This window comes from Diabrotica virgifera, chromosome 4 (assembly GCF_917563875.1).
Source record: "Diabrotica virgifera virgifera chromosome 4, PGI_DIABVI_V3a".
Classification (NCBI taxonomy): domain Eukaryota; kingdom Metazoa; phylum Arthropoda; class Insecta; order Coleoptera; family Chrysomelidae; genus Diabrotica; species Diabrotica virgifera.
In genome coordinates, this window is record NC_065446.1 from 182,387,249 (window position 1) to 182,402,797 (window position 15,549).

Genomic DNA, 15,549 nt, shown 5'->3' on the forward strand with positions numbered 1-15,549 from the left:
TGTGTGTGTGTGTGTGTGTGTGTGTGTGTGTGTGAAAAAATGGCTTGGATGCGGGTCCGTTAGCCACAGATTTTTATTTTATTTTTACCTCAATTTATTAGTCTTGTTATATTCTTGTTATATAATATAGGTTTTGCTTTAACACATTTACATATTTGACAACATTAATTATGTTTGTATTGTGCATGTTACCATGGAAACGGCGATCATAGAGGAATTGTTCGTTTTGAATGTATGTAAGTAGTGAAAGAAGTTGCATATTATATAGCATCCATAGAAAAAATACTTTTTACTTGAAGACATGAAATCACCGTCGCCACTACTGTTGCTCATGTATATAATTTTATAATGTAAAAAAGCCAATTTTCCCGGAAAATTACCTGAGTCACCTCAGAAACCGCAAAGAACACCGCAAGGAAAGTATCTTCGGTATGTTCTGCACTTCGACCACGACCTACACCGCGCTTAGCCATGGATCTTCGGTATATCCCTACCCTAAGAAGAAGAAGGAAATACCTTAAAATAAGCAAAATCTACCCAAATGTGCTTTTACCTTGGGGTTGGAATCCACCCTTAACTGGGGGGATTCTTCCTCAAATGCCTATCCAGTGCAAATTGTGTTGATCATCATGGCAATATATTATATTGTCTACAAGAGCGCGGAAAGAAATTTTATTATTTATCTATGATCTAGATTTAAAGAAAATTATGTTATGTTAAAATAATTCAATAAATTATTATGTCTGCTCCTAACGTTGTCAGCGAACGTATCAACAAAGCATATTATGTTGTTTTCCTTTCATAGATCCGTCAAGGTCAAACTAAATATTAAATTCATAATTTGTTTAAAATCTTAATAATATATAAATAAGAAAATTCCTTTATTTAATTTTATATTTTATAAACGTTCCTATATAATTTGTTTCTCAATATATGGCCATAAAATAAAAAACCCGTTTCGCAGATGACATAGCCCTTGTTGCAAATAGTCAAGCACAGCTGATCTCATACGACGATCGAAAACGAAAGTCAAAAATTTGGTCTGCAATTGAACATATCAAAGACAAAGATCATGATAGTGGATAGATTACATAACAATTATCCACACATAATCACAATTGACCGGTTTGAGGTTGTGAGCTTATACTTACGTTTGGAATCATTGATCACAAACACAGGATCATTACAGGAAGAGATTAAACGAAGATGTGATCTAGCAAAATTAATTACAGCAAAAATGACCAAACTGTGGAAGGACTGTCAAATTTCAAGAGCGTTAAAGAGAAGGTTGATAAACTGCTTAATGTTCCCAATACTGACCTATGGATGTGAATCCTGGACCCCTGAGACAATCAGAAAGAAAAAAGACGTCACTGAAATGTTCTATTGGAGACGAATGGTACGAATTCCTTGGACCTACCGTAGGACAAACCATTCAATTTTAAGAGAGCTAAAATTTAGCCAATGACTTTTCAGTAAAGTCCATCTCCAACAATTTAAATACTTTTTACATGTTATGAGAGCAAACACAAAAAATATGGAAAGACTCATTATACAAGGAAATTTGGAAGGTCAAAGCCTGCGAGGAGGATCCCCAAAAAGATGGATCGATCAAATTACAGGAATATATGCAAAAGACCTATGCATAAGTTAAAATAATTGACGAGAGACAGAGAGACGGGCAATACACGACATCACGTTGACCACTACACACCCATATTAAGCTGCACCCCCCACCATGGCGAATAAAGTTCGGACTAGGCAAAAAATTTAGTGCTATTTATGTGCTAATTAGTTGCTCTATTCCGAATTTTGTTGCTCAAACCGTTTACCAGGAAATCGCGTTGAAAGTGGGGGGGTGCAGGTTAATGTAAAGCTGCACCCACCCACACCGAAAAAAGCTCAAACTTCTTGATTTTTTTTGGTGATAAATTTAGTGCTATTTATGTGCTAATTAGTTGCTCTATTCCGAATTTTGTTGCTCAAACCGTTTACCAGGAAATCGCGTTGAAAGTGGGGGGGTGCAGGTTAATGTAAAGCTGCACCCACCCACACCGAAAAAAGCTCAAACTTCTTGATTTTTTTTGGTGATAAATTTAGTGCTATTTATGTGCTAATTAGTTGCTCTATTCCGAATTTTGTTGCTCAAACCGTTTACCAGGAAATCGCGTTGAAAATGGGGGGGTGCAGGTTAATGTAAAGCTGCACCCACCCACACCGAAAAAAGCTCAAACTTCTTGATTTTTTTTGGTGATAAATTTAGTGCTATTTATGTGCTAATTAGTTGCTCTATTCCGAATTTTGTTGCTCAAACCGTTTACCAGGAAATCGCGTTGAAAGTGGGGGGGTGCAGGTTAATGTAAAGCTGCACCCACCCACACCGAAAAAAGCTCAAACTTCTTGATTTTTTTGGTGATAAATTTAGTGCTATTTATGTGCTAATTAGTTGCTCTATTCCGAATTTTGTTGCTCAAACCGTTGACCAGGAAATCGCGTTCAAATTGGGGGGTCCAGCTTAATGGCAAGCTGCACCCACACCGAAAAGAGTTCATACTTATTGATTTTTTTTGGTGATAAATTTAGTGCTATTTATGTGCTAATTAGTTGCTCTAATCCGAATTTTGTTGCTCAAACCGTTGACCAGGAAATCGCGTTGAAATTGGGGGGTGCAGTTTAATGGCCATCCTGACCCACCCACACCGAAACAAACTCAAATTTCTTGATTTTTTTGGTGAAAAATTTAGTGCTATTTATGTGCTAATTAATTGCTCTATTCCGAATTTTGTTGCTCAAACCGTTGACTAGGAAATCGCGTCGAAAATGGGGGGGGGGTGCAAGTTAATGGCAAGCCTGCATCCACCCATACCGAAACAAGCTCAAACTTCTTGATTTTTTTGGTGAAAAATTTAGTGCTATTTATGTGCTAATTAGTTGCTCTAGTCTAAATTTTGTTGCTCAAACCGTTGACCAGGAAATCGCGTTCAAAGTGGGGCGGTGCCAGCTTCTCATTAGACGCACAACGAAACACTTGTATGTTCACTAAAACAATGAGAAATAAAATCAGATAGAAGTATAATTTGATGGTACGTGTTCCCTAAATTATTTTAGTACCAAATAATATGTACGAGTAACTTATTTATTTAACATAGAACAGAGACACATATGTATAGCGCGGAGCCAGGTCGGGTGGGATTAACTAATGCATTTGCAAGTTCTACGGTTAGCAACAAAATCGGATACCGATATATTTCGATAGTACGTATCATTATCATCATCATAGAGCCCTTTTCGTTCACCGCTGAACATAGGCCTCCCTCATTTTTGTCCATTGTGCTCTATTTTGAGCACTTTGCATCCAATTTCTTGACATTTTCTTGAGTTCATCAGTCCAACGAGTAGATGGTCTTCCTCTACTTCTTTTGTCTAATCTTGGCCTGCACTCTTCGTCCACTCCCCATCACTGATTCGGGCGACGTGTCCGGCCAAGTTCCATTTCAGGGTGGCAATTCGGGAAATTACATCGGTAACTCTTGTTCTTCGCCTTAAGTCTTCATTTCTAACTCGGTCACGAAGCGACATACTCAGCATTGACCTTTCCATTTTCCTCTGGGCTATTTGCAGCATTTTAGAAGCTGTGGCTGTCAATGTCAAAGTTTCGGCACCATAAGTCATCATAGGCAACACAAATTGGTCAAATTTTTTACGTTTTAGAGAAATTGGTATGTCGCTTTTAAATAGGTCTTTGAGTTTTCCATAGGCTACCTATGGTAGGTTTATTCTTCTTCGTAGTTTGCATATTTGTTTGTCTCTTGTGATCTTTATTTCGTGTCCAAGGTATATGTATTTTTCCACTAGCTCTACTTCGTTTTCTCCAATATTGATATTTCCGCTAGGTACTAGGTTTGTCATGAATTTTGTTTTGGAGATGTTTATTTTGAGACACCTACACTGGCGTACACTAACTAAAGTTCATGTAGCATGGTACATATCTTCTTGAGGTTGTCAGAGAACAAAACTATGTCGTCTGCGAATTTCAAATTTGTTAATCTTCTACCGTCAATATTCAGGCCTCGCTCTTCCCAGTTAAGTTATTTACAAGCATATTCTAGTACTGCGGTAAAGAGTTTAGGCAATAAGTTATCGTCCTGTCGGACTCCTCTGCCGATTGGGATATGGTCCGTGTTTTTATGTAGTTTCACCGACATAGTTGCGTTCTTTTATGTATTGTAAATTAACCTTGTGTATCGGGAGTCAATGCGGCATGCTTGTAGTACTTCCAGAATTTTGTCACATTCTACCGTGTCAAAGGCTTTATGGAAATCTACAAAAGCCAAAACGAGTGGTCGATTGTATTCAATAGTCTTTTCTATTACCGTTTTAATGCTCTGTGGGTGACCATTTGTTCCAAATTGGCTGGTAGAAATCAAGTTTTTTCTCAAGACGATTCGTTACTATTCTTGTAAGGAGTTTGTATAAGTGACTAAGAAGACTTATAGGTCTGTAATTTTCTAATTCATGGGGATCTCCTTTTTTGTACAATAGAATTACTTGAGCATTATGCCATTTGTCGGGTATATTGCTATCTAAAAGGCACATATTAAAAAGGTCTTTTATTTTCTTAAGAAGACAAGTGCCTCCGATGTTTATTGCATCAGTAATTACACAATCTTCGCGTGGAGATTTTTTATTCTTATCTTTTCTTAGGGCTAGTTTACAATCTAGAAATATATGTTCCAGGGCAAAAAAGGTGGTTTTTGTATTTGTTTAAAAAAATTGTTTAAACAATTTCTGCCCAAAAATTCCGCCATATATCCTTCTTCTCCTTCTTAAAGTGCCTATCCGTTTCGGATGTTGGCGATCATCATGGCTATCTTGACTTTGTTTACCGCAACGCGGAACAGTTCAGTGGTAGTGGTGTTATACCACTTTCGTAAATTTTGAAGCCAGGAAATGCGTCTTCTTCCCGGCCCTCTTTTACCATTTACCTTCCCTTGGAGAATCAGTTGGAGAAGGCCGTAACGTTCTTGATTTCTCATTACATGTCCTAGATATTCTAATTTTTTTGTTTTGATGGTTATGAGAATTTCACAGTCTTTCCCCATTCTACGCAGCACTTTTACATTATTAATTCGTTCAACCCAGGATATACGTAAGATGCGCCTATAACACCACATTTCGAAAGCTTCGATCCGATTCATAGATGCAACAGTTAGTGTCCACCTTCCATTCCGTAGAGCAGAACTGTGAATATGTAGCTTTTCAACAGACGGTATTTTATTTTTAATGATATGTCTCAACTGTTGAAAATTGGTCTCATTCTAAAGTATGCTGCTTTCGCTTTTATTATTCGCTGTTTAATTTCTGTCGAGTGGTCCCATTGGCTATTTAAATTCGTACCCAGATATGTATATTGCTCAACTCTTTCGATATTCTGTTGGTTGACTCTAAGTTGAGCGTTTAATATTGGTTTTTTACTAATTGTCATAAATTTGGTCTTCTTCTGTTGCTGACTTCTGTTATACGATTTGTTAATATCTGTAAATCATTCAGATTATCGTCGAAAACTATGGTGTCATCTGCATATCTAATGTTATTCAACCATTCACCATTTATTAATACTCCCTTCGCACAACCGTCTAAAGCTTTAGTCCTGTCGCCAGGGGGGGTACAACGGCCTCCTGTATTCAGATGGACTTACCCAAGTTTTTTTTATGTATTTTGACTTGTAGAACACGAATTTTTTGGGTAACAGTTGATCCGGATGTCGATAAGATTGTTATAAACCAAGAAGTTGAGGAATCACATAACAGCGATTTCTCGCAAAACAAAACATTTTTTTTGTATTTTTTGGGCCATTCTTACCAAAAAATGATCCTACAAATTTTTTCGTAGGATGCATAGTTTTCGAGATAAACGCGGTTGAACTTTCAAAAAATCGAAAAATTACAATTTTTGAACCCGAATAACTTTTGATTCTTCTTCTTCTTCTTAGCCTTCTATCGTCCACGTTTGGACATAGGCCTCTCCCAACTCCTTCCATCGGTCTCTATCCTGAGCAACATATTTCCAATTCGTTCCGGCTACTCTTTTAATATCAAACTATTATTAAATATTATAAAATAAAATAGCAATTCTGCTTACCGCATTTGAAAGTTCAAGTCAAATTATATCGGTTTTAATTATTTGTATTGCTAAAAATTTATTATTTTATTGTTAAAACAAAGCTATAAACACCTAGTGCTTGAGTGATGTTTTCAATGATTTCTCATTTAAAATCGAACGAGTAGATAGAGGAGGTAAAAGTGCAAGCGGGGCTATTTCTACGTAGCATACGTTAAAACGCATGTATTAGGCACGGGAAACACTATGTGTGTTTATAGATTTTTTTAGCAATCAAAAAATAAATTTTTAGCAATGCAAATATTCAAAACGGATATAATTTTACTCAAACTTTTAAAGGCGGTAAGCAGAATTACTATTTTATTTTTTATTCAAAGGTTATTCGGGTTCAAAAATTGCAATTTTTCGATTTTTTGAAAGTTCAACCGCATTTATCTCGAAAACTATGCATCATACGAAAAAACTTGCAGGAACATTTTTTGGTAAAAATGGCCCAAAAAATACAAAAAAAATGTTTTGTTTTGCGAGAAATCGCTGTTATGTGATTCCTCAACTTCTTGGTTTATAACAATCTTATCGACATCCGGATCAACTGTTACCCAAAAAATTCGTGTTCTACGGGCCAAAATACATAAAAAAAACTTGGGTAAGTCCATCTGAATTAAGAAGGCCGTTGTACCCCCCCTGGCGACAGGACTACTTCTTTAAATATCCATTCAGAGTAAATATTGAATAGTAGTGGAGATAAAATACAGCCCTGTCGTACTCCTCGTTCTATTGCAATTTTATCAGTTAACTGGTCTTCTATTTTGATTTCTGCCGTTTGATTGTAATATTTGTTTCTGATAATCGATACCCTTCAGATTTGTTTAAAGGGGACATTTTTTAATAGGAATCCCCAAAGAAACCGAATCAGAAATGTTTTCAGACTCACCATATGGACTATATGGAACGGTCTCACCATATGGACTATATACATACTTCCACATTTTGTAATAAACATACAAACTTTCACCAAGTAACCATCATGTTGATGTAAGATACGAATACGAGTGTGAATTATAAATTTCTAAAAAAAATACAAAATCTTTGTGGCTTGTGAATGTTTTAAAAATAAAACAATTGAATATTAGTCTTAAAGGTGGTGTTGAAGCGGCTGAAGTTTCATTCTTCGGTGAGGTATCTTACAGTCTGACTAGATTCACTTTGTATTTGAGATTTGGATGCACATTGTTGTTGACTTTCGGATTTTCCAAATTTTGTGATTTTTATTTTGATAACATCTCGTCAAGTAAAATACCTGCACGGTACCAAAATAAAATTCAGAAAATGTGGAAAACCCGAACGCCAAACATTAGTGCACATCCAAAATCTCAAATACACACTGAATCTGGCCCGACTGTACACTGGTGAGTGTTTTATAGAAATCACTAATATAGTTTTAAAATTTTTTATTACAAAATCTAATACAATATTTTACATTTATTAATTATTATATTAACAGAAATAAAATACATTTTGATATAGCACAAATTATTTGCGGTAAAACTCAAGCAAATCTATTAAATTTTTTCTACAATCACTTGATAAGGAAGAGTTTTTCGCTTGTCAATGGCAACGAAAAGTTAACGTTTACTGAGTACCGTCACTTTATAGCGCTAGCGCGTTAAAGTTTGATTACCGCGCGTCGTCCGTAGCAACCGTACAACCATACAATACTCGTACAATTTGAAAATTCAAATTGAATAGTTATTTATGTATTAAGAACGAAAAGTGATACATTATTCCTTGAGAGTAAGAGTTACCACTCGACCGTAGCGGAGAGCGGTAATTACTCGAAAGAAATAATGTCACTTTGCGCTTGTAATACATACAACATTTTTTCTACAATCACTTAATAAAATGAAACTATTTTTAAATCACTAACTTTATTGTAACTATTTTATATCTGTCGTTATAATGTCATAACATTAACTTTTATATCTTTCAGTTTGAATGTTCAATGTGATTGTATTGTATGGTTGTACGGTTGCTACGGACGACGAGCGTAAAATCAAACTACGCGCTAGAGCAGCGTTTCCCAAATGGTGGGTCGCGACCCGGTACCGGGCCACGAAAGCAAAATGCCGGGTCGCCTCGCCGTTTCACATGAACATCTTCTTTTAGACTGCGAAGTGCGTTGACTATCAAAAGGGAATGTTTAAAGAAAACTTTTTTTGAATTAATTGAATAATTCAAGGAAGAAATTTCAATATTCTTAGAACAACATCCACCAACGGCTAGGGATGCAATATTTCAATTTAAAGACAGTTTTCATGATGCCAATCGGTTAATCAAGGTAGCGTATATTTGTTATATTTTTGACTTCTTCAAGAATTTAAATATGACATTACAAGGTAGCAATGTAGTACAAGAGAAGCTGGAAGCTGCAATAAAGTTTGCAAGTTTGCCATACTTATTTAAAAACACCCTGTATCGATAAAAAATAAGGCGAGTTGTTAAATTATTACCTAACTTTTTTACTATCCAACATAAGCGAATGAATCGAAAAACAGAATGTTAAGAACACATGAGGCTATAGTTGGGTTTTAATTTCAGTATTTTATAAATGCAAGAATATTCCACAGGGTGTGGTGACTTTGAGAAAAAATTACTTTTTGATTGGTACACTACCTGTCTAGCAACAATATTATTAAACGAAAATGTTCAAAAATATATCGAAAACAGGTTTAGGAAATATGAGACATAAAAAATGACCAATTTTTAAGGTGATACGTTAATTTCTTTTGGAGAAATGTAGATATACATAAATACAATAAAGATAAAGACAGATTATACGAACATACATAATATACCCGAACAATACATACTGTTTCAAATATTCAAAGATAAAGCGATTACAAAAATTGCAATTCGGCATTCTTCAATATACATTATACAATAACTCACACACAGCCAACGGAATTGACAATGAGAGATACCTTGAAAACAATAAAGCTCTGTTGTTATGGGGCAGAGAATAGATAATAGGTAAATATGATTTATATAGGTATATATAAAGAATCCACTACACCAAAATGTTGATATCCAAACAACATACACTGTTTCAAAGCGTTTTAATAGTGAAATGCCTGTAGAATATTTAGTTCAATCTTTGCAAATGGAATTTTGTTTCGACATGCCGCGATGGGGCCCTTGAATGTCGGGGGCCCCTTGAATGTCGGGGGCCCCGTATAATTGATACGGCTGATACGACGGTAGCTACGCCCCTGGCGTTAAGTAACAATGTATTTTAAATGGGATTTACTTTTTCGCACTGTTTGTAACTTTCGAGTTGTCATGGTGACAATCCTTAATTTTCGCGTTGTCATGGTGATGACAATATGAGCAATGAATTATAACAAGAGTTTTGACAGCTTTGTGGTTTGAAAGTAGTTGTAATTTTTAAATTTCAAAGTTCTAAAAATTGTAGAATAGAAGAGTTACAGCTTTTTTTATTTATTTATCGTAGATAAATAAATATTGTATGAAACTGTGCGTGAAGTACTTTTTGCGAACTCGCTCCGTTGTCGCTCGTGCTCTAAAAATCGCGTGCGATCGCAAAAAGCATACTTCACGAACTGTTTCATTAATAACTATTTTAGCACTCCATTGGAGCGTTAAAAATGCTACTTTATAGCACTAGTGCTTTAAAATTTTTAAGGCACTGAAGTTAAAAGTGAATTGTCAAATTTTGAAAAGTCAAAATATTTATATTTCATTTACTAACATTAATATTCATAGTAAAACATGCACAATTTGAAAACGGTGGTTTAAAAGGTTTTTTAAAATTTAATTTAAACTCTATTATTGCATTTTTAACACGTTTGTAGAAAAAACAAGTTTATATAACGGTATAATATTTTCGCTAAGAATTTTAAGATATTCCCCTCGAGTGTAGACAACCAGTTCTATCTTTTACGGGTGATAGGTTTCATGGTTTCAGCAATTAACAAAAATATTGTATTTTATATGTTTATAACGTTTGTAGAAAAAATATTGTATGATATACGTGTTAAAAAGTACATTTTTAAGGCACTCATGTGAATTTCAGAATTCGCTTCGCTCATTCCGACTAAATATATTCTTTATATGCAAAAAATTTGAATGAATTTTGAATTAATTCGTTTTCAAGTAAGTACATTTATCAGCAATAGTCGTAACGTAAGTGTTGTAAACCATAGTTTTATTACTAATTAGCTAATTAGCACATAAATGACACTAAATTCTTCACCAAAAAAATCAAGCAGTTTGAGCTTTTTTCGGTTTGGGTGGGTGCAGCTTGCCATTAACCTGCACCCCCCACTTTCAACGCGATTTCTTGGTCAACGGTTTGAGCAACAAAATTCGGATTAGAGCAACTAATTAGCACATAAATAACACTAAATTTATCACCACAAAAAAATCAATAAGATTGAACTTTTTTCGGTGTGGGTGGGTGCAGCTTGCCATTAAGCTGGACGCCCCCATTTTGACCGAGATTTCCTGGTCAACGGTTTGAGCAACAAAATTCGGAATAGAGCAACTAATTAGCACATAAACAGCACTAAATTTTTCATCAAAAAATCAAGAAATTTGAGCTTTTTTCGGTGTGAGTGTGTGCAGCTTGCCATTAAGCTGGACCCCCCACTTTGAACGCGATTTCCTGGTCAACGGTTTGAGCAACAAAATTCGGAATAGAGCAACTAATTAGCACATGAATAGCACTAAATTTACCATAAGAAAAAATCAAGAAATTTGAGCTTTTTTCGGTGTGGGTGGGTGCAGCTTGCCATTAACCTGCACCCCCCCCCACTTTCAACGCGATTTCCTGGTAAATGGTTTGAGCAACAAATTTAGGAATAGAGCAACTAATTAGCACATAAATAGCACTAAATTTATCACCAAAAAAATCAAGAAGTTTGAGCTTTCTTCGGTGTGAGTGAGTGCAGCTTGCCATTAACTTGCACCCCCCCACTTTCAACGCGATTTCTTGGTCAACGGTTTGAGCAACAAAATTCGAATTAGAGCAACTAATTAGCACATAAATAGCACTAAATCACTAAATTTTTCACCAAAAAAACCAAGAAGTTTGAGCTTTTTTCGGTGTGAGTGGGTGCAGCTTGCCATTAAGCTGGACCCCCCACTTTGAACGCGATATCCTGGTAAAGGGTTTGAGCAACAAAATTCGAAATAGAGCAAGTAATTAGCACATAAATAGCACTAAATTTTTCACCAAAAAAGTCAAGAAGTTTGAGCTTTTTCGGTGTGGGTGGGTGCAACTTGCCATTAACTTGCACCGCCCCAATTTCAACGCGATTTCTTGGTCAACGGTTTGAGCAACAAAATTTGGATTGTAGCAACTAATTAGCACATAAATAGCACTAAATTTATCACCAAAAAAAATCAATAAGTTTGAACTTTTTTCGGTGTGAGCGGGTGCAGCTTGCCATTAAGCTGGACCCCCCCACTTTGAACGCGATTTCCTGGTCAACTGTTTCAGCAACAAAATTCGGAATAGAGCAACTAATTAGCACATAAATAGCACTAAATTTTCACCAAAAAAATCAAGAAGTTTGAGATTTTTTCGGTGTGGGTAGGTGCAACTTGCCATTAACTTGCACCCTCCAATTTCAACGCGATTTCTTGGTCAACGGTTTGAGCAACAAAATTCGGATTAGAGCAACTAATTAGCATATAAATAGCACTAAATTTATCACCAAAAAAATCAATAAGTTTGAAGTTTTTTCGGTGTGGGTGGGTGCAGTTTGCCATTAAGCTTGACCCCCCCAATTTGAACGCGATTTCCTGGTAAACGGTTTGAGCAACAAAATTCGGAATAGAGCAACTAATTAGCACATAAATAGCACTAAATTTTCACCAAAAAAATCAAGAAGTTTGAGCTTTTTTCGGTGTGGGTGGGTGCAACTTGCCATTAACTTGCACCCTCCACTTTCAACGCGATTTCTTGGTCAACGGTTTGAGCAACAAAATTCGGATTAGAGCAACTAATTAGCATATAAATAGCACTAAATTTATCACCAAAAAAATCAATAAGTTTGAAGTTTTTTCGGTGTGAGTGGGTGCAGCTTGCCATTAAGCTGGACCCCCCACTTTGAACGCGATTTCCTGGTCAACGGTTTGAGCAACAACATTCGGAATAGAGCAACTAATTAGCACATAAATAGCACTAAATTTATCACCAAAAAAAATCAAGAAGTTTGAGCTTTTTTCGTTGTGGGTGGGTGCAGCTTGCCATTAACCTGCACCCCCCCCACTTTCAACGCGATTTCCTGGTAAACGGTTTGAGCAACAAAATTCAGAATAGAGCAACTAATTAGCACATAAATAGCACTAAATTTATCACCAAAAAAAATCAAGAAGTTTGAGCTTTTTTCGGTGTGGGTGGGTGCAGCTTCCATTAACCTGCACCCCCCCACTTTCAACGCGATTTCCTGGTAAACGGTTTGAGCAACAAAATTCGGAATAGAGCAACTAATTAGCACATAAATAGCACTAAATTTATCACCAAAAAAAATCAAGAAGTTTGAGCTTTTTTCGGTGTGGGTGGGTGCAGCTTTACATTAACCTGCACCCCCCCCACTTTCAACGCGATTTCCTGGTAAACGGTTTGAGCAACAAAATTCGGAATAGAGCAACTAATTAGCACATAAATAGCACTAAATTTATCACCAAAAAAATCAAGAAGTTTGAGCTTTTTTCGGTGTGGGTGGGTGCAGCTTTACATTAACCTGCACCCCCCCACTTTCAACGCGATTTCCTGGTAAACGGTTTGAGCAACAAAATTCGGAATAGAGCAACTAATTAGCACATAAATAGCACTAAATTTTTTGCCTAGTCCGAACTTTATTCGCGATGGTGGGGGGTGCAGCTTAATATGGGTCCACTACACTCTCTCAGGGGGATCAGGATTGAAGAGAGAGATATATAATTTGTTTAAAATATAAATACTAACAAGACTAAGTTTCCAATGTAATAGCACTTAAAGTAACATTAAAAATATTACTCTACATCCCACCACCAGATTGAAAACAATGGGAATCTTCTCTGGTTACACCTCCTAGGCTTCTAAAATTTGCAAGTCATAACGGATGCTGAGACTAAAGAAGGTGAGCGAATTTTACGATTTATAATTCACGTCCCATCTACTCAGCGCGGTAAAGTTCCAATGAGAATGGTTCCCTTCGTAATTTAATCACAGTATACAAGTAAATCAAAAATGAATAACCATTTTCAATTTCGTTGCAACACGAAACTACTGCCGCATTATATTCTAGTTCAATCAGAGAGTGCAGCAAGCACCTCTACCGGTTTCGAAACTTATTAGTCTCTCATCAGGAGGCACATATGCTGCTCTCTCTAACCCAACCAGGACAAACCCCGACGTGCAGTTACGAATTGCAACGAACGAAATGGCAGGGATGCCCTAGCGGCAACTGCTAGCAAAAGACTAAGTTTGCAATCTAATAGCTCATAAAATAACATTAAAAATATTACTCTACGTCCCACCAGATTGAAAACAATGGGAACTTTCTCTGGTTACACCTCCAAAGCTTCTAAAATTTGCAAGCCATAACGGATGCTAAGACTAAAGAAGATTAGGGAATTTTACAATTTATAATTCACGTCCCATGTGCTCAGCGCGGTAAAGTTCCAACGAGAATGGTTCCCTTCGAACTCCAATCAAACAAAATATGTAAATCAAAAATGAATAACCATTTTCAATTTCGTTGTAACACGAATCTACAGCCGCATTATATTCTAGTTCAATCAGAGAGGGCAGCAAGAACCTCTACCGGTTTCGAAACTTATTAGTCTCTCATAAGAAGGCACATATTATGCTGCTCTCTCTGACCCAACTAGGACAAACCCCAGCGTGCAGTTACGGATTGCAACGAACGAAATGGCAGGGATGCCCTAGCGGCAACTAATAGCAAAAGACTAAGTTTTCAATCTAATAGCATATAAAGTAACATTAAAAATATAATGCGGCTGTAGTTTAGTATTGCAACGAAATTGAAAATGGTTATTCATTTTTGGTATAAATAATAAATATAAGTCATAACATTATCCGGGAGTTATTGTCCTAGACAAACTACATGACGTGTTGTCCTAGAATTTTATAATAGGTCTGGATCCCGCGTATGAAAAAAAAATTATTAATAGCAAGCTGAAAATTTGTTAATAGGTTAAGGGTGTCTAGTCGGATAATCTTTGATAAATGGGAACACTGGAACAGGGGAAGTTTTATTGTGGAACAGGTTAAAAATTTGGAACGGTCAGGTCACGAAAACGGCACATATATTTTGTCCGATAGAACAGACTTAAACTCTTCGAACAGAGATTAAACTCTCGTGCAAAAATCAGACTGCTATTTGTCACCTGTCATAATTCCTGTCATAAGATATATTCTACATTTTCCACTCATTAAAACGCCCATTTGGTGATAAATAGCAGTCTGATTTTTGCATGAGAGTTTAATCTCTGTTCGAAGAGTTTAAGTCTGTTCTATCGGACAAAATAAATGTGCCGTTTTCGTGACCTGACCGTTCCAAATTTTAACCTGTTCCACAATTAAAACTTCCCCTGTTCCAGTGTTCCCATTTATCAAAGATTATTTGACTAGACACCCTTAACCTATTAACAAATTTTCAGCTTGCTATTAATCAATTTTTTTCATACGCGGGATCCGGACCTATAAGGTTAAATAGAGATTTATTACATTGTTATATTAATTTCTTTCATACATAAGTTAGTCTTTATTTTTTTAGGTTCAGGACTACATAATCAGCGTTATTTTGAGTTTGTTATTCGGTATATATTTTACTCTGATTGTCGAAGAACCAGGAAATATGCTTCAAAAGAAAATTTTACCACAAATTACCAAATGGGAGAAGATTTCTAAAACCAATTAATAATAAATTTTATTTTTTTGAATTTATGTAGAATTATAGTATTTATAGTAAAGTAATAGTACATAAACAAGATTTCACAAAACTTTTCGTGCACTTCATTTATGCAACCTTGATTTTTATGTTTAAATTTCGTCTAACTAAAATATTATGTTCCTCTATTAGAAATTGGTCTATAATATGCAGCGTGTCTGCGTAACTTGGAACCATATGGAAGCTTTTTTAAGATCAATTTTACGAAAAAAAGTTAATCTCCATAAACTGCTCTTCATAGTCTAAAATCTAAAATGCAATGATAGGATATCAAATTTATCAACATTATACGAGGTATGCCAAAAAATATCAATTTAACTTAAGAGTAAAGTGCCTTTAGATTAATTTTATAATATTGAAAATTGTAATTAAAAAAAGTTGTTTGGATTTAAAAATTATCTTATAATATATCTATTCTTTTAATTGAAAAAAGATACAATTTTGA

At 35.6% G+C, this 15,549-nt stretch overlaps 1 protein-coding gene across 4 annotated transcripts in view; it reads left to right on the plus strand.

Moving 5' to 3' along the window:
• LOC126884024 (O-acyltransferase like protein-like) overlaps positions 1-15,156 on the plus strand; it is a 190,726-nt gene extending 175,570 nt beyond the window's left edge. For all 4 annotated transcript variants that reach the window (XM_050649807.1, XM_050649808.1, XM_050649810.1 and 1 more), the window contains one exon: positions 14,931-15,156. In XM_050649807.1, coding sequence (XP_050505764.1) covers positions 14,931-15,074 — 144 coding nt within the window. In that variant the 3' untranslated portion in view covers positions 15,075-15,156. The remainder of the gene's footprint in view (positions 1-14,930) is intronic.
• The last annotated feature ends 393 nt before the right edge of the window (positions 15,157-15,549 follow it).